The following is an 18,813-nucleotide window of genomic DNA, read 5'->3' as shown; positions in this document are numbered from 1 at the left end:
GTTTGTTTCCAACTTGTAAGTCACATAGGATATCATATGGAAGCCTGCATTAACTAAAGGTTGGCAAGACAACAGGCTGCATGAGAATCTAACAAGTACAAGAACAATTCTAACACCTTTCCTGTCCCATTTTAACATAGGACAGTTAGCAGACAGATAAGAGCCCTTGCAAACCTTTAAGCACATACCATTTACCTCATATGGCAGAATACAAAATGAACACCTGCATATGTACACCTAATTAGGTTGTTAGGCATTTTAAATTAAACAACTGAATGCTTCAGTCACCTGTAGTAAATGATGCAGTTTTCCAAAGTTGTCAGATAACTCAGTCATTTTGAATTGTCATTGATGCTTTCCAAGTAAAATATTTAATATTTCTTTTATTGCAAACTTTTTTGTTAGCACATGGAGAGCAAATTTCCACACCTTCCAAAATGAAAACAGTAGCTAAAAACTTAAATGTGTTCAGCTCTCAGACACATTCTCTTGTAAACAACCAGTTCTTCTACACTGGCAAAACATGTCTCTACAAAAGAGCTTTCAAGATGCAATTTTATACAATATTTTGGTTAAATAAGCAAATATCCAAGATTTTAAATTAGCTGTAAATCTGCACTGAGTGGCTCCTCCCCCCCTTGACCCTCACAGAAGCTGTATGAGCCTGTCACGTTGTTCACTAACACATTGAGCTCACGACATATAGCATGAGCTCACGACAATAACTCATTTTGTTAAGCTCCATCAAATCAATGCTCTAACATTAGACAGCAATCTATCTTTAAAACCCCATTTTTAAATTGCTGTTTAAATTGCTGTTTAAACCCCATGTTTAAATTTAAACATTTACTGTTATGACTTCTCATTCACATACTACAGGAGCTTTCCTGCTCTCCCACCACTCTGCCCTTTGGCTGAGGAGCCCAGCTGGAAGCCACAGCACTCTCAGTGACACCTGACCAAGCACTTCTGGTGGAGCACAGACTAGTGCAGCACCCAATTACTTCTGCAACACATGCTTAGTTTGTTGAGAAAGGATTAGTTGATGTGGACTAATCCTCCTGAGTTTAAGTGCCTTGATCTTAATTAGTTTACTCAGTAAAAAGAAGACAATTGAAAAAATACACTAAGCAGAAAAGTTATTGATCCACCAGTACTATTCAATAATAAGAAAAGAGTGTGACACTCATGCAAAAAGAAGTATGTAAAGTTCTTTGTTCACAACAAATCTTGTTTAACTCCAAATCTGCTTCTTTCTGAGAATAAGGATGCATGCATTGACTCTAGGTCAATAGTTTTAAAAGCACATTCTGAAATATATGAATAATTATTAACAAAATTAAAAGGTGAATACATTTTCAGCAAATAAAATTGGATTATATTCGATCCAGTTTGTTTTGGGTTTTTTTGCTAGTATCTATAGTTATTAGTAACACATCTCCAAGGGAACCTCATAAGTGGGCTGATAATCCCTTTCTCACAAACAGGGTGCACATACAAGCACACAGTCTGCTTTAGGCATTATTTATTTTCTGAGGCTGAGCAACACCAGTCTCACTGATGAGCTGTTGTAAGGTACTTCCTTTTTTCTCCTTAGAAACCTCTATCTAATAGCAGTAATTAAGCACACATGTCCAAAACCACCCAGAAATTCATCTACTAGTTTGCATTTAAAAGTACTGAAACAAATAATAAGGTATGTAATAAGGTCCTAAGTGACATTTAGTATGAATCAAAGCTGGAATCATGTAATCAGACATTTTATCACATATGCTGGATAACAGAGAAGTCACCCTTGCCATTTCATTTTGCATCCCTTCTTTAAATGCACATTTAAAGTGACTATTAAAAATTCTTTAATATGTGATCAGACAATTGTAATGCAGAACTGGTATTACCAGTAACCTAGAACCCTTGATCCCTATTCAGCTTAGTTTGACTAACCATAGTTCGTTGGGTTTCTCTTTAATACCTGTTGCACACCACATTGTGACCAACAGTCAACAGTTTGCTCAGTGAATGTCAAGGCTGAAATTAGATATGGCATCCTACATAGAATACTTCAAAATTAATTTTTCAGATGAGAGGTACTGCTTAGCTACAGCAGCTGGAGTCACTTAGCTAAGTACTGTTTCCAGCACTACATTACCATCAATTGTTTCCTTATTGTCCAGTACAGCACATTACAGCCTTCTGTAGTAATAATCCTGTTTGCTAGAATCAGATCCTTTTACTCACCAGTACTCTTGTTCTACATTTATTTAATCAATTTACATAGACCTAGCAAGTTTTTTAGAGTTTCCCAGGGAATATTACCACAGAAATAAAGGATTCCATGCATCCTGGTGAATGCCATTAAAATATTTTAGTTCACTACAATAAAACAGGAGGCAACTAAACATGACACGTTTTAAATTTACATGAAGGATTGAACGTGAGGGTAACTGGTATAACTTCTTTGGTTTAGATGTTTCCAGACTACATGCTGCCAAATTCTTGTCCATTCTGTTGATCCAATCCCAGCAAAAGCTCTAAGTACTAAAATACTCAGCAAGGAACATATGCCATTCCAAAGGAAACAGTGTTCCAAGACACACAGGTTTCAGTTATCTGAATTAGTAATATAAAAAATAAAAATAAAAAAGGACAATTAAAGAAGGGCAACTCCCCGTCCCTCCTCTTATATTTTGTTGGTTTCTGTATTAAGTTATGGAAAGATAATTGCTGAAAGTTGACAAAAGCTGTCCACAGTACTGCTGAATGTCAGTACTCTCATACAAATTTAGTTTAAATTACATTTCAAATTAAAACTGCAGTTTCCTCCTAGCATGACTAGTACAGATTTTTGTGTTATTATTTTCAAGCATCACTATAGCTACATATTTAAAGAATTTAATTTGCACAGACAGTTATACCATGAAAAAAAGAAAAACACCAAGAAATTATTACAGCAGTTACACTGGGCTGTTTTGGTGGTGGTGGCTTTTTTTTTTTTAATGGCATTTAAGACTCTTCAGATTTTGCCCTCCAGAAGTAAATTCCAGGCATCTTGCCCTCTTTCAACAAATATCAGCTCCCAAGGTCTCAACATTCTAACACTGGTATAGGAATAAACACATTCCCATGAGTTTCCTCACAGTTGCTAACTTGAAGAATAATGTTTTTCTGCTACAACACAAGATACAAATAATAGACATACACACAACTTGCTTTTATATCAGTGGTGGCTGCACATAATGGAAAAACACAGTTATTGCTGCTTTGCGATGCGTTCAGATTACCAATGTAGAATCTAACACACTCTCCAAATTACTCCAGTGTTTAATTTTGCTTCACTAGTACTCTTAAGTACATAAAGACATTTATCCACTCCACACAAAAATAAATGTTCACAGAACTAGAGTCTGCTCAGCCTAGTCCTTACCAGCATTTGCTACTGCAAAATTTTTAATTTTAAAATAAAAATTGTCACATCAATATTGAGGCCTGGATATGCTTTTAACCTGTATCCCTTCACTCTTGACGTTGACTGCGGAGCACAGGCACGAAATAAAAGCAGAGCTTTCCGGAATACTCATTTTTATGGTGTGCAGGAACAAGGCAATATGTTCAAAGGTCAGCCATCCACCTTTGTGACTATATATGGAAATCTGTCTTATAGCAATCATAGTCAGGTGCAATTCAGCAGCCACACGTGTGATAAGCCATAAGCACACCTTGATATTACATGAAACCACTCAGCACAGCTCAAGAGGCACTCAGTACACAGCTTGCCACATATCCTCTGACCACCACACACTGCTTGTATAGCATTCAAGTTTCACAGTTCATGCAGGCATTGCTCAATATGTGTAGATGTTTAAAATTCTTAATACAACAACTTGTATCTGTCTGCTCTGTAACATCAGAAACATCACATAAAACCACAGAGATGAGCCTCAAGATGAACTGCATTTCTACATAAGAATTTGATTAACAGAGGGAACGAAAGCACAGTGAACACACTCTTGTGCTCTGGGATCAGCTGCTCCAAGGCAAAGTCAGTACTGCTTGGTGTCTTAAACTAAGACACTGCAGTAACCTACAGAGAAATCCAGTAAAGCAAAAATGAAAGCCAAAAAGAAGCTTGAGTGTGGAAGAAACATACAACCTTGGACAGGGCAGTCCAAGGGTGAGGTCAGCTAAGCATGAAGTTGTCAGTGTCACAGATACTGGTTCAATACTTAACTCTGCCTTCCTGCATGGATTCCCTGAGTTCCGCAAGCTGCAAGTTCAGCATATCTAAGGCTCGTTTCACCAACGTGAATTCTACACTGGAAAACACTGAATGGTCTAAAGGCACACTGTTTTCAACAGTAGTGAGTCACACTGCTGCTGGAAAAAAACACCTTCTACTTCTCCAGAGAGCAAAGGCAATGTAAGCACCATAAAATAACAGGATAAGGAAGATGAACTAAGAGTTTATTGAACTGATCACTGTGTACTCCAGCAAAGCCAGGAGAAGGGTTGAGAATTGCTGTATTATGCTAATACCTAGCAGAATATTTCATAGGGTGTGCCCAGAAGCCTTCTTACATCCTCACAGCACAACACAGTCCTATAAGACTTCCGAATGCCATAACAAGTCAGAAGGAAAAACCTAGCAATATTTATCAGAAGGCAGCTAACAGAGCTTTACAACTGGGAATGAACAAAAGCTCCCAGACCCACTCCAATAAGAGATGAGAAACAGAGAGTTACCTTTAGGGAATTGCTGAATACTTGCTGTAATTGAGAAGAAAGAAGTCTGAATGACCAGTTCCATAAATGCTTAAAGAAACTGCACCATGAATTTATACGGCATTGTAACTATGACAAATAGAAATACTATCACAATATCTATACCAGTAAGATCCCACTGGCAACTTGGGATACTTAGAGACAAACATACCTCCAGGTTTTTTCCATTAAGCACCCACCCCACATACCTAAACTCTGCTTACCAGAGCACACACAGCTGCAGAGCTTTTGCTTTCTCACCAGGAGCTGCTCCCAGAAACCTCTTCGTACTTTATGAAGAAGGAAACAACGCAATATTTGTTGGAAAACAAAGATAAAACTCAAATACACTCTGCAAAGTTTCTTAAAGTATTCCAAATAGGCCCTTCTTACGTTAGCAGCCTTAGAAATAGCATCAGAATGGTTTTACAGAATATCCTATGTATATTTATCAGGCCAAAAATACTGTTTATTAACGAAAAAAGGTAACAGCATCTTACACGCAGCCCCACCGCTGCCGTGAGGAGAGGTGGCACCGAGTCCCGCGCCGCTACTCCACTCCCACCGCCGCCTCCCTCGGCACGGCCACCTGCAGCCGGCGGGGCGGGGCGGGGCGGGGCGGGGCGGGGCGGGGCGGGGCGGGGCGGGCCGGGCCGGGCCGGGAGGCCAATGGCGGGACGGCAGGGGCAGGGCTCCTCTCGAGATGCGGTGTGTGAGGATCGGTCCCGCACCGCAATGTAGCGGTGTGTGGCGTGGCGGCCAGCGGGGGTCGGGACGCTTGAGGGCAGCAGCAGCGCCGCCGCGAGTAGCCTGGCCAGACCCCGAGCGCGGCTTGGGAACGAGGCGGTTAATTGCGGTGGGGCGGCGCGGAGGAGCGCTACGCGTTTGACGGAGGTAGTTTGGGCCTTGTCGGTCGCCGTCCGCCGTTCCCGCCGTTCCCGCTCCGGCGGCGCGGTTCAAAGTCGGAGCCATGGCCGAGCAGGGCCTGGAGTTGGCCTCTATGATCCCGGCGCTGCGGGAGCTTGCTAGGTAGGCTGTGGTCTTCTCATAGCTGCGGCACCTCAGGGGAAGGCCTGCTTCTCGGGGAGGGTGGCAGGGTTCTTCCCCGCTGCTCCCTAAGGGCTCTGAAGCTGGGCCCGCGTCGTTCTCTACTTTTGTCGTCTCCTTGCCCCTGCTGCCTGGGGCACTGCCCCTCTCCCGAGCCGTGCCGGGGGGGCTTGCCGAGGCTCTCCGTGCTGCGGGCCTCCGTGCTGCTTACAGCTTGGTTTCGCTGGCAATTAAAGCGTCCTTGTGCACTTCTGATGCCGATTCCAGGGCTGTATCTTACGCAGACTGATTTAGGGCCATGCCAGGTGTACTTTGTCATGCCGGTCATCTACTGCTGCTTTAAAAGTCATTCTTAACACTTAACATGTTCCTGTTTTAATAAAACACGTGTTCCTGAAGGTCCCCTCTGATAGTACAACTGCAGTTTTCTTCTGTTTTGATTGTGCCTTCCCTAATTTTAAGCTATAGGAAGTTTTATATTGTTCCTGAATCTCTAGATTCAGTGCTTCACAGGGGCAGCATAATCCCTGACATTATAGCGTGGATGGTAGCACCAGTGACGTTATGCAGACGCCAAACTGAGTGGGGTGAGAAGAAGGCTGTGACAGCTGAAGCTTGTGTTATTTGCTTCTTGAGGCAGTGCACTAAGCAAAATTAATCTTCTGTGGTGTACTGGTAGAATGTACAAGTTACTACTTGAATTCATTGTTGTTCAGCTTCTAGGAAAGATAGGTTGATTACAGAGTTAGATGGATGTATGAGTTTCTCAAAAGCATACTAGTAATCCAAGCACTGTGGCATCTCAGGAGCCATTCAGGCTGCAATCTGTATTGTATAAGGTGAAATGATCCTATGTACCTGAGGTTTCTAGGTACTGCAGTCATTTGCTATCACACATTCTCACAGATGGGAAATTGCTGTTGTCTAGCTCAGCTGACTGAAGCTGCCCTAGGCTAAGATGAAACCAGCATAGGAGCTTTTCACAACTGGGGCATGTATCTGCTCTATCTATGTAGAGGGAATAAATGTTTTGCTCTGGAGTTTTAATTGTACCATCAAGACTGCAGCTTTGTTCTGTGCTAGGCAACTACGTGATGTGGAGGTGTGAATACGCATTGACATTTTGACCAAACCAAGGTTCTGACATCTTAGTCGCCTGAGAAGTGCAGTTGACACATCTTACATTGTGTACTGGTTGCTGGTCTGTTGAATAAGTTTATTAATTCCAAAAGAAAAACAGGTTCTTAATTTTATTTTTCAGCACTATTTTGTAGCAGTGTGTGACCTTCATAAATCAGAAGTGTGTTTAATGTATATAAAACACAATCATATAAAAAATTAAATGGCTTTCAGTATTTCTTACAGCTTTTTACTTAGGAAAAGTAGGGAAGAGAAGAGCTTGAAATATGCTGGTCTCTAAAACAAGAAAAATAGTGGCATTTCTATTTGAAAACTTCTAGAAGAAAATTATCTGTTTTGGTGTTTAATACTGCATTGTTGGGATGAACTTTAATTAGTTTGTATTTTAAAATAGATAAAATAGTGTGCTTTTAATTTTAGTGCTAGTCCAGAAGAGTACAATACAGTTGTTCAGAAACCAAGACAAATACTCTGCCAGTTCATTGACAGAATTCTTACAGATGTAGATGTGGGTAAGTATTGCATATCTAGTATCTTGAATGATAATCTGATGTATGTTTTAATTCTACACAGACTAGATTAGTACTTGAATGCAATACCTTTTATCTTATTTTTTAATAACCTCCATGTTTAAATATTTGCTATGAAGTAACTTGAAACAAATGTATAATTGTAAATAAAAATATGAATATAAATGCTCAGAATTATTTTATCTGAAGTGATTGCTCATTGAGTAATGTAGCTTGTAAATCTTTATATTTGCAAGGTCTTCAAGATCCAAACCACTTTTATATAAAAACATTTATTTTTAATTTTTAAGTTGTAGCTAGTCCTTAAATTATATTAAAGTTCCAATTATTGCAATACTTTAACAGTATTTTGATTTATTGTGAAATAGAGAATCTACAAATCTGGCATTTAAAATTATTTGTACATTTGCTTTAAGGAGACTCATTGTAAAGTGATTTTTAATATTTATATTAAAATGTATTTTATTACATTACAGATATATATAGAAATATTTATTATACAATGTTTCCAAGGGATATTTTCTTGTAGTGGTATCTGTAAGATGCATTTTATCTAGTAAATCTATCATTTTAAGTATTATACTTATCTTACTGTTCAGATAAAGTACTTGTTAATTCTCATCTGTTCTGGAGAGGGAAGAATAAAAATAAAAAGCCAGACTATTTTAGGTATTGCTTTTAAGTGTGCAAGTATTTTATCATTACCATGTAACTTTTTAAAATTTCTATCTAAATCTCAGATAGTTTTCTCCTTATGCTTTTTTGTAACTGTGTGAAAACTGGGCAACTCTGATATCATTCAGTTATCTATTTTAAGAGAGCAGTATAGCAGTGCTTTAAATTCTGACTGTGTAAACTTGCATTCAAACTATAACTTGCAGCTTTTTAAAAAATTCTTAATTTTTAATCAATTCTCTAGAAAAAAATAAGAATGTTATATTTACTATTTTTCAATAATCCAAGAGCTAGATATAGTACTAAATTAATAGATGTAGTGTTAATGGGTAATATGCTGAATGTTGTTATGCTTTTCATCATACCTTTGGATTCATGTACAGGGTTTACAATAACCATAAATTTTTTTTTCACTAAATGATTATGGAAGTTGATTTTACTGTAATATTAATTCAAAAATGGCTTTTTTCTTTTATTTTTGAAAGTTGCTTTGGAACTCATAAAGAAAACAGATTCACAGCCAAGTTCTGTAATGCTACTGGATTTTATTCAGCATATTATGAAATCTTCCCCCCTTATGTTTGTAAATGTGGATGGAAGTCAAGTGGGAACAGAATGCAATTGTATTGGTGAGTTTGAAGATGTCAATATTGAAAATGGGTATTTCCAGAATATAATTATTTTTGTCAATGGAATAATACAAAATAACAAAAAAGTGGAAACGAGAAGTTCAGCAGATCACTATTATGTATCTGAATGTTATGGTAGACTTCTTTTCTTGTGATTTGGTTTGCGCTTGTGATAATGGATATTCATCAGAACAGACTTTGACCTTATTGGGTACTGTTGCTTAATCTTATGTTGATGAGCTATCCCATAACATAATTGTTGCCTGAAGATTTTTTTGTCATGGAGCAAAATGTCTCAAATCACCTATTCTAAATCAGTCTTTTTTTCCTGTTGCCCCTCGTCCCTTCCTCTTTTTCAGCAAGATCTCCTGCTGAAGAAATGCTTTATGCTTGCTTGCATTTATTTCAACACTGTATTTATTTATTTATTTTTATGATGAGTAACTTTTCTCTCTATGAAGTACTTTTTAATTAAGAGGCTTTTGCTTTTTACTTAATAATTTTCTGTGTACTCTTTCTTTTTATTGCCCTAGAATTTAGTAATTGGATCATAACAAGACTTCTCCGAATTGCTGCGACTCCAAACTGTATCACATTGCACAAGAACATCACTGATGCCATTTGCTCTTTACTTTTTCTGTTTAAAATGAAAAGTTGTTCCATCTTTGAAATACTAACAAAAGACTTACTACTGCTTTTCCAAGATTTAATCTTCCTACATGAAAGAGATGCACGAAAGCAGCTCCGGGGAGATGAGCTGGTATGGCCAGTGACTATAAAGAGATTTTCAAGCAATGCAAGTGACAGTGTGGGATATTTAAGATTAGCACCATTACACCTGGTGGGTATGCCCAATGTAGAATGTCTGGAAATCATATTACTGTCTATCCTCATGGATGTTGTTGCAGATGTTTTTTTTGTAAGGCAGGATACTGTTCTCTGGGGCATAGGGTGCTCCCTGTTTAAGTATGGTTGTCCAAAAGTTAAAGCTTTGGCAATGAAGTTTTTAATAAAATTGATTCATTTGGGAGGACCTCCAGAGCAGCTGGCCAGTGTTTTCTTCACTGTATTTTTTGGAATTCTACATTCAGCGCTTGAAATGGATACTGAAGAACTGGAACTCTTTGGAGAACCATTCTTACAATTGGTGAAAACATTGATGCCTTTTGAAGCAGATTCTTACAAAAATATTGAACCTGTCTACTTGAATATGCTACTAGAGAAGCTTTGCATGCTGTTCGAAGGAGATATGTTTATGCATCTTCACTCTAAAAAGCTGAAAGCTGCTTTTTGCCATATACTGCAATATTTTCTGGAGTTTGTTCCACCTGGCTATGAGTCTGCCTTACAAGTAAGAAAACTCCATGTCAGTACCATATGTGAAGTTTTTGTGAATGTGCTTGGAACTCAGGAAGAACAAGAGGTAGGTTAACTTTAAAAATTATTTATCTGTACGAAGAAGAAAATCCAGGAAATATTCTATTAGTTGGTTAATTTCATTGATACCTTCCTTGTTTCTTGGCTGTTTCATGGTTTTTTGCAGGTTAGAGTTCTTCAGTTGGTTGTAGTTGCACCCTATCCTTTTCAGATGTATTAAACTATTGCAAAAAGCCGTGTAGGCACAAGAATGTGTTTATAAGTGTAGAATAAAAGGGAAATAAGCACAGAATAGGCTTACATAAGGGCAGCTTAACATGCAGTTTCCGTTAAGCAACTGAGCTGCTCTTGCTTTCTGGGTGCTTTTAGTCATGCTTACTGGGGACAAGGAGACAAGATTATATTAAAATAATGAGGTGTTCATGCACTGAGTGTTCCATCTACTCATGCACCCATGTGCCTATCATACCTGTTCTCTCTTGAATTTGTGTTTATTTTAATGACTTTGCTAACCAGATACTATGGCAAGAACTGGGAAACAGTCATCCAAACAGGCTGCATTCCTTCTGGTGGAAATGCAAGAAATTTCATTATTTCTGAAAGTTTTCGTCATGTAATAAAGACATCTCTGTAAAACCTTAAACACCTTCAATGTTACTGTTTAATTATGAAATTTTAAGTCAGAAATAGTAATAAAATGCAGTTGGGAAGCAATGCATAACACATACCATGGTACTTTGGTTTGTGTTTTCCAGTATCTGGTGATTCCGCTTTACACAGTATTAAAAACACAAACAGAAGAAATATTTCAGGAGCTTTATCAAAGCCAGCTGGATACATCTGATACTAATGGGTGGAGCAGCAGCAGTGATGAAGTTCCAGAGAAAAGACGGCGACTAAGCCTGCCAGCAAAACATCCAAAGAAATCGCCCACACCAGGAGTGTATGCTGCTTCCTCAGTTATCCCTGTTACAGTCATTTGGAATAATAACAAATGATAACTTTTTTTTAAAGATGTTTCTTCATAACAATCACACTGAAAGATCTAGGAAAGAGTCTAAATGATATTTTAAAGGATTAGAATCAGTGGGTGATTTTTAAGCTAGGCTTCAGTTAAGAACCTGTGTTTTTATTTTTAGTGCATACTGTATTTACATTTTTAGACACTGAAAGAAGATAAGTTGAAAGAATACTTACAGAGTGATAGAATAATATACTTACCTCACTTCAAGTAAGTTCCTTGAGCTTTCCTTTGTTATTTTTCTAATCCTGTAGTCCTATGTGGGTTAGCTGTTACTGCTGTGACTATTGCTCTTTTCAGGTGATGTGGAGGCAGGGAGTTACCACTGAAAACAGCCCTTTGTGTTTGAAAATAATTAATATGATCAAATTACAGACTTAGCCCTGTAAACATGAAGTTGAAGAGCACACTGTGGGATGCCATCACAAAGAAAGCTACATCCTTAATATCTGTCCTCGAGAAAGAAAGTCTGACAGCAGATATTCTTCAGACTGTAGAAGGAATTGCCATAATTCTGCAACTAGCTGCACTGTGCATGGTTCATTGTTCTCCCCCAGCAAATTCTAACAGGTAAAGCTTCCTAGGTAAAACCATGAGAGCAGTAGTTTTTTGTAATTGTTACTATGATTTGTGTAGGTTTCTTTAATACTAGCCTGTTTATCAGGGCAAGTCCTAAATGTTTTGATGAGGTACAATAACGTATAACAATAACATAGTAACTTCTCTTAGAAGCATTACAATATTAAACGTTTGAAGTCTGTTGCATTAATTACATGATTTCTATTTTTAACAGTACGGGTCATAAATTAACTCATCTGTGTAATGGTGACACATGCAAGGATACTCCATGCTCCTTGGGTTGTGTTGATAACATACAGTTCACATGGATTTCCTCTGACTTTATCACAAGAGTAGTAAAAGCGTGTGGGAGCATGTTAGAGGCTGCTACACAGATGGTTAACCTAGAACAAGTGATTGACAGAACAGTAAAAATCTTTGATGCTTTGCTGTATGCACAAGGTAAGAAATCCTTTAAGTTAGCATGTCTTTTGTTGGATTTCTAAACTAAGAATACATCTGAGTAAATTGTTTTGTAAATGTATTGGAATAATAGATCTTTTTGTTAGATCTCCAATTTTGGTAGAAAAAAAAGCTTAAATTGAAAAGAGAAAAAGGGGACAAATTTCTAGGATTTCATCTCGACAAGACTTTATGGAGAAAGTGAACATGCATAACAAAGAAAGTGATCTGTAATCACTCTTCTTTCTGAAACATGCAGAAGCTGTGTGCTGTGCTACCTCTGTTTCACTCAGAAATTTCAAAGCCTCTGATTACTAAAGTTGAAACTTAGCATGCTGGCAGTGTACCAAAATATTAAGAACTCGTGGGTTGGTTGGTTGTCTTGTGTGCTTTTTTTTAAAGAAGCTAGTAGCATAGAGAACAGTCTTCTAAGACTCAAGTGGCATTGTGAGTTCAGCTTACTTAGCCATCCCAAAGTCCACTTGAAAGTCTTCATACAAATCCAGAGATACTGAAGTTACATTTATTCTCCTGTTCATTTATTACATGCTGCTGTTTCATGAAGCTTTTATATTACTTATAATAATATAGTCTTATATATTTATATGTTAAAAATCTAGAATGTCAAGAGAGTATCAGTGCTATTCTTTGTTGATAGAAAGAAAATAACATTCTCTAGTAAATTTAAAACATAATGAGCCATCTATACAGCACACATAAAAACAGACATCTTTTTTTTTTTAACTCCCTTACTAGTAAGAATTCCACTGAATGATCAGATTCTTGATAATATATGTGGATTGCTTTCTCTACCCTGGATTCGCAGCCATCCTGATGATTCTTCTTTTAAAACATCTGCTTTTGGGACTGATCCTCTAGTTTTGAGTCAAAAAACTGCACAAAGTTTCTGTAAGTGTGTTAAATTATATAAAACAATGTCTCAGAAATGATTGCATTACAGTAATTGCTTTATTTGCCCTTTCATGATCCTTTACAATAATGTACAGTAAGTGACAATCTTTCTTATTTTTTTCATCAGCACCTGAAACTCAGTCACGCTGTGTGTTGCTTCTGTCACTCTTTCCAAGAAACATTCATTTGGATTGGCGAAAATCCATTTACTATTGGGCACTACAAAGTCCCCATGAAGTAATTCGTGCTACTTGTGTTAAAGGATTCTCTTTCTTGCTTCATCCACCAAGTGTGCAGTCTATGAGTACGATTCCGAAAGCTCTTTTGTATGTATTAATATCTTTTCTCTTTTCATGCATGAAGAAAACAGCATGTATAAGGAACCTATTTTAAGCACTGAAATAAATGTTTATTTGCATTTTATCCAGAATTTATTACACTTAGATTTTAGAACTCATAAGAAATATCAACAGAATGTGTATAGATAGGCTAACATTCACTTACCAGATCAGTATAGAAGTTACTTTGCTGCTTGAAGACCCCATTTCTAAACAATAAATTCAAACTTTGGAGGGGAAGAGGAATGTCTTTGTCAGTAAAATATGTATTTGTATGTATATCTTTGAAAAATCTTTCCAGTTTCTTTTCCTTTCATATATGCGTAATATTGCCCAGGGGAGTTGTGGAGTCTCCTTCTCAGGAGATATTCAAGACCTGCCTGGACACCCACCTGTGTGACCTGGTGTAGGGAATCTGCTTGGCAGGGGGGTTGGACTCGATGATCTCTTGAGGTCCCTTCCAACCCCTATGATTCTATGCTTCTTGCCCTCTTCTGATCTGTTGTCTATAGTCTTCAGTTTTTTTATAGTGTTCCAAACTCACTGTGGCCAGTATGGCTTTGGACATTTAAGGTAAGTTTAAAGTTAGTTGACAAGGAAAAATACAATCTAGAAAAGTAGATCCTTAAATTGTCCTATATGTTCTCAGTATAGTTAGAGAATTCAGACAATGTTGATATGTAAATGTCTGTGTTTAATAGATTGTTTAATTTATAAAAGTGTTTTTGGTTTTATGTCCATTTCAGAAATCAAATCCAAGATGAATCTGAGTTAGTCAAGGAGGCTTGTGCTGCTGTTGTTGGGAAATTATCTTGCTGTCTGTCTGGTACATTCAGTATACAACCTCCCTCAGCAGACTCTGCTATAAAGCATGTTACTTGTGATATTTTGTGTAACAGCCTTATTGTGACTTCTGCTCATGAAAAAACTTGCTCTGTGCAAGCATCTGTTTTTAAGCCATTTCTTATTCTTCTTGAAAACAAAGTGTCCAGTTCGGTAAAGCTAGGTAAGATTTTATTTTTCTGTATTTCTGTACATTCCTTTTTATAGACAGATATATATACTTATTGCTTTGAGTAAGTGGTTTTGTTTTGTTGTTGGTTTCTTTTTTTTATGTAGCTAAGATGGTGCTTGAAATTTGGTATTTCAGTTGATATGAATGGCAGTGTTTGATGCTGTTACGATAATCCTTCTAAAGTACTGGGGTTCATTTTAATTTGTGGCGACACCTTGGAATGTAATTCTTGATAAGATTACTCAAAATTTAGATTTTTTTAGTTTCTAAGTATTTACTCTTTTCAGAAATAATTATGTGCTTTATTGCTTATTTTTATCATTGTTTTATTTAAAAAATAAATAATTAAAAATGTCTTTTTCTTTCCTCCACCAACCCATGCTGCTTAGCATTTATAGAAAACATACCTCACCTTTGCAAACATCTGGATTTTAACAGTGATGAGTCAAGTGTGAAGGTTCTTATTGGGTCTTTATTAAATTTAATGGAAGATCCAGACAAGGATGTACGAGTGGCTTTCAGTGACTGCATAAAGAACATATTAGAATCCTTAGACTCTGAAGAAGGATTCATAAAAGAGGTGAATTCATATTTACTTTTTGATTTTTTTCCTCAACTTCTTTTACTAATGTTTTGTTTTCATGTGATCCAGCTCTTTGTTTCAAGAATGAAAGAAGCCTATACACATGCCAAAATATCAAGAAATAATGAGCTTAAAGATACCTTGATTCTCACAACAGGAGACATTGGAAGGTATTTTTTTGACAATATGTTGAAAAATGCAAAGTACTGTCAGTGTAGGATGCAGAGTAACCTTTTGTTAAGTTTACTTATTCCGAGTTCAAGCTTTGTCCAGACTCCTTTGCAACTGTATTAAGCTTTTGATACATATAAAATTTGCATCATTCTTTTCTGTGGTACTGAGGCAGGTACAGGCTAGCTATTCATATGCAACGAAGAGTTGTTTAGCATTATGGTATTTGTCTATTCTTAAGCAATTTTATTAGTGCAGTGACTTTTTTTTTCCTAATTGCTTTTTATTTCCTTACTTTCTAAGGGCATCAAAAGGAGATCTGGTACCATTTGCTCTCTTGCATTTGTTGCATTGTCTGTTGTCCAAGTCGGCTTCTGTGGCTGGAGCAGCATACACTGAAATTCGGTCCCTGGCAGCAGCTAAGTCCATAAAACTACAAGCTTTTTTCAGTCAGTACAAGAAACCTATATGTCAGGTAAAAATAAGAGTTGGTGATTTATAAAGGTCTTGATTCAAATTCCTTTTGTGTATTTTGAAAATGTTATTAAAGATAAACATTACACTATTTTACAAGATAAAATCCCATAGGGCATGGAAGAGATGATATAAAAAAAAAAAAACAACCAAACATTCTGTAAGGAATGGGAAATATTTGACCTTGTCATTAGTCTTCTCCCTTTACTAGTGTTGCTTTTCTCTTTTATTACCTAGATACCTTAATGCTGACATAAAGGATCTGTATACATTCTTGCATTATATGGTACCATTGTCATTGGAGGCTAGAATATAAAATTGGAAGTTGTCAAACTTTATCACAGGCATAGTAATGGCATGATTAACGTTACCTAAAAACAAATTCTGTCAGTCAGACTTCTCTAGTTTTAAATGATCTTTTTGAATTGTGTGCAACATCTGAACCCAAGATTGCAAAATGAAATGCAGTTATTAATCCAGTTCTATCGTGGAATAATAATCTTGGATCTATGTGCAATTCATGGGAAAGAAAAGCAGATACATAAAAAGAATGAATCTTTTGTGTTTAGGGAGCGAAAAATAGGAGATTAATATTAATTTATTCCTCCTTAGTTTCTAGTGGAATCCCTGCACTCCAGCCAAATGGCAGTACTGAGTGCTCCATGCCAGGGTATTGAGTCGCACCAACAAGAAGCTGCTCACCAGAGGGAAATGGCTCTGGACATGTTGTCTGAGATTGCTAATGTATTTGACTTTCCAGATCTGAATCGGTTTTTGTCAGTAAGTTGGTTAGTCACTTTACTCTTTTTTTTTTTTTTTGGGGGGGGGGGCTGTTTGCATGCTTGTGGATTTCTCTGTAGTCCATGTTCCTTTTCGGTGAGTGCTTACAGATCTAATTATTTTTCTCTAGCTGCTGTTTTTTGTATTTACAATGATTCTGGATTGCTGGAACTAGGAGCACAAGTATAGAGTTGTTTTATTTATTAAAGAGATACTGTGATGACTCGGCTAATTCAAGTATGATGGTTAATGAACCGTCTGTGGTCTAGAGTACTAATTGAATATATCTACATTAATGATTTAGTGCACTGGAAGGGTTTCTTTGTAGGGCATGGTTTGCATAGTGTCTGTTTTCCTGTTTCAAATGAAGACATAATTGTTTTGTTGATAAATGTTCTTGATGTGAATAAGTAACTGCTTTGTATTTTACTTCTACCAGCAAACAAAATACAAATAGGACAATCTATGAAGCTATGTAAGGTTCAGATAAGCATCTCACTTCTTATTTGAATTTTTTTAGTACTGGTTAGATGAAGCTGTTCTGTTTAAAAAAAAAAAAAAAAAAAAAAAAAACCAAAAAACAAACAAACAAAAAAAAAAAACCACAATTATTTCAACTGCTTTTTTGACTAAATGTTTCCATCTCAAATTCTTTCTTTATAACTGTGGTCATACATAAGAACATAGATATGCAATGACCAAGACCTGGATTTGGTGGTTTTGGAGAGGGATTTGGTCTGTATTTGTTCATTGTATTTTGATTTGGTTTAATTTGGGGTTTTACTTTGCTGTTCGTTTTTTTATTTTTATTTCCCCATTAAGTATTGTTCTTAATTTACCAGCGAACCCTGCAAGTTTTGCTGCCTGACCTTGCAGCCAAGGCCAGTCCTGCAGCTTCCACCCTTATTCGAATCATAGCAAAACAGCTGAATGTAAACCGAAGAGAGATTTTAATCAACAACTTCAAATACATCTTCTCTCATTTGGTCTGTTCCTGTTCTAAGGATGAGCTTGAACGGGCGCTTCATTACCTCAAGGTAAATTAATATTAGCTCTGCTATACATGCAGCTGGAGAGCATTGGTGGAATAGTGAACTTTCTTCTTTATGCTTTATTAAAATAAAAATATTGTGAAGCAGAGCTTGGGAAATAGATGAAGTTCTTTTGTTGTTATTTATCATCAGTTCTATTGGCTCTGAGTAGCTGTTGTGAGATATTTTGTGAACTTGAAAGCTCTGAGGACTTGGATTATGTGATGTTGATCTGACTGGGAGCTTTTTCTTTTATTCCCATGGTAAATAAGTCTGTCCATTACTTCCTACTCTGTGTTTCGCTATGGTGTGAAAGTAGGACTTGTTTTTGATTACAGAATGAGACTGAGATCGAGCTGGGCAGCTTATTAAGACAGGACTACCAGGGGCTACATAACGAATTATTGCTACGTATAGGAGAACACTATCAGCAAGTATTCAATGGCTTGTCAATATTGGCTTCATTTGCATCTCATGATGATCCCTATCAGGGACCTAGGGAAATAACATCACCTGAGCAAATGGTAAGGAGATCAAAATGTTCATTTGGTTTTGTTTAATATAAATGTTTTTAATCTTCAGTCTGAGAGTGAAGACAACCTGATCTTTTCTGAGCATCACTTACAAATTCTGTTTGAGGTGGAAGAGGAAAGACTCATTTCATGTTGCATGTTCCTCTAATACAGAGATGCATACTAAGAATGCATTAATTATAGAAAATAAATAAACACATCATAATAGGGCCAGGCCATCTTTCATGAACACTGCTATTTCTTAAGAAGCAGTATATTTGTTTGGGATTCTTTTGTCATTTATCAGAATTACCATTTCATACTTGCTATTTCAATACTTAAGCTTAGCATTTTAGCAGTGTGTTAATAGTAAGATTACTTGGTTTTTACTTTTTAACTTTTTTTTTTTCCCTCTCTGCAGGCTGATTATCTGCAGCCTAAATTGCTTGGTATCTTGGCCTTTTTTAACATGCAGTTACTGAGTTCCAGTGTTGGCATTGAGGATAAAAAAATGGTGCGTAAAATTAATATGAACATTAAAAAAAGAAGTGAGGACTACTTTGGTACTCCAGGCTTGTTTATGTGTTTGGGCAGTTGTCAAGGAAGGCTCAAAAGTAATGAGGTTTACACATGATTATTTAAAACTGATGATCTCACTATGGGCTGGACTTCTGAATAAGCTCAGAAGTATGTTTTTCTCTTTACTGGTTGGCTAATGTACATGATTGAGTCATGTGGTAAATAGCACATCACTCAATCAGTGATCATAGAGGAGGAATCCAAATGTTATACACCTGGAA

The 18,813-nt window shown here is 36.8% G+C and overlaps 2 protein-coding genes across 5 annotated transcripts in view; one reads left to right on the top strand and one right to left on the bottom strand.

Moving 5' to 3' along the window:
• PLS1 (plastin 1) overlaps positions 1-5,303 on the bottom strand; it is a 35,233-nt gene extending 29,930 nt beyond the window's left edge. Inside the window, exon 1 of one of the 3 annotated variants that reach the window (XM_065748052.1) lies at positions 5,259-5,303. The gene's annotated coding sequence lies outside the window, so the exon portion shown is untranslated. Of the gene's footprint in view, positions 1-4,982; positions 5,018-5,258 lie in introns of those variants that run through there. The other 2 variants (XM_065748051.1, XM_065748053.1) reach the window with 2 other exon arrangements.
• A 398-nt stretch (positions 5,304-5,701) lies between these two features.
• ATR (ATR serine/threonine kinase) overlaps positions 5,702-18,813 on the top strand; it is a 35,403-nt gene continuing 22,291 nt past the window's right edge. Inside the window, exons 1-17 of one of the 2 annotated variants that reach the window (XM_065748021.1) lie at positions 5,702-5,787; positions 7,366-7,457; positions 8,636-8,779; positions 9,313-10,202; positions 10,912-11,099; positions 11,553-11,747; positions 11,971-12,197; positions 12,954-13,106; positions 13,237-13,435; positions 14,194-14,453; positions 14,852-15,042; positions 15,115-15,215; positions 15,520-15,691; positions 16,303-16,470; positions 17,313-17,507; positions 17,840-18,025; positions 18,435-18,527. In XM_065748021.1, coding sequence (XP_065604093.1) covers positions 5,729-5,787; positions 7,366-7,457; positions 8,636-8,779; positions 9,313-10,202; positions 10,912-11,099; positions 11,553-11,747; positions 11,971-12,197; positions 12,954-13,106; positions 13,237-13,435; positions 14,194-14,453; positions 14,852-15,042; positions 15,115-15,215; positions 15,520-15,691; positions 16,303-16,470; positions 17,313-17,507; positions 17,840-18,025; positions 18,435-18,527 — 3,513 coding nt within the window. In that variant the 5' untranslated portion in view covers positions 5,702-5,728. Of the gene's footprint in view, positions 5,788-7,365; positions 7,458-8,635; positions 8,780-9,312; positions 10,203-10,911; positions 11,100-11,552; positions 11,748-11,970; positions 12,198-12,953; positions 13,107-13,236; positions 13,436-14,193; positions 14,454-14,851; positions 15,216-15,519; positions 15,692-16,302; positions 16,471-17,312; positions 17,508-17,839; positions 18,026-18,434; positions 18,528-18,813 lie in introns of both variants that reach the window. The other variant, XM_065748020.1, reaches the window with a different exon arrangement.

Source organism: Cyrtonyx montezumae, unplaced genomic scaffold, assembly GCF_038088225.1.
Source record: "Cyrtonyx montezumae isolate F1298 unplaced genomic scaffold, pur_monq_1.0 scaffold_5, whole genome shotgun sequence".
Taxonomy (NCBI): domain Eukaryota; kingdom Metazoa; phylum Chordata; class Aves; order Galliformes; family Odontophoridae; genus Cyrtonyx; species Cyrtonyx montezumae.
Note: the sequence above shows the minus strand (reverse complement) of the source record. Positions and strands in the feature narration are given on the sequence as shown.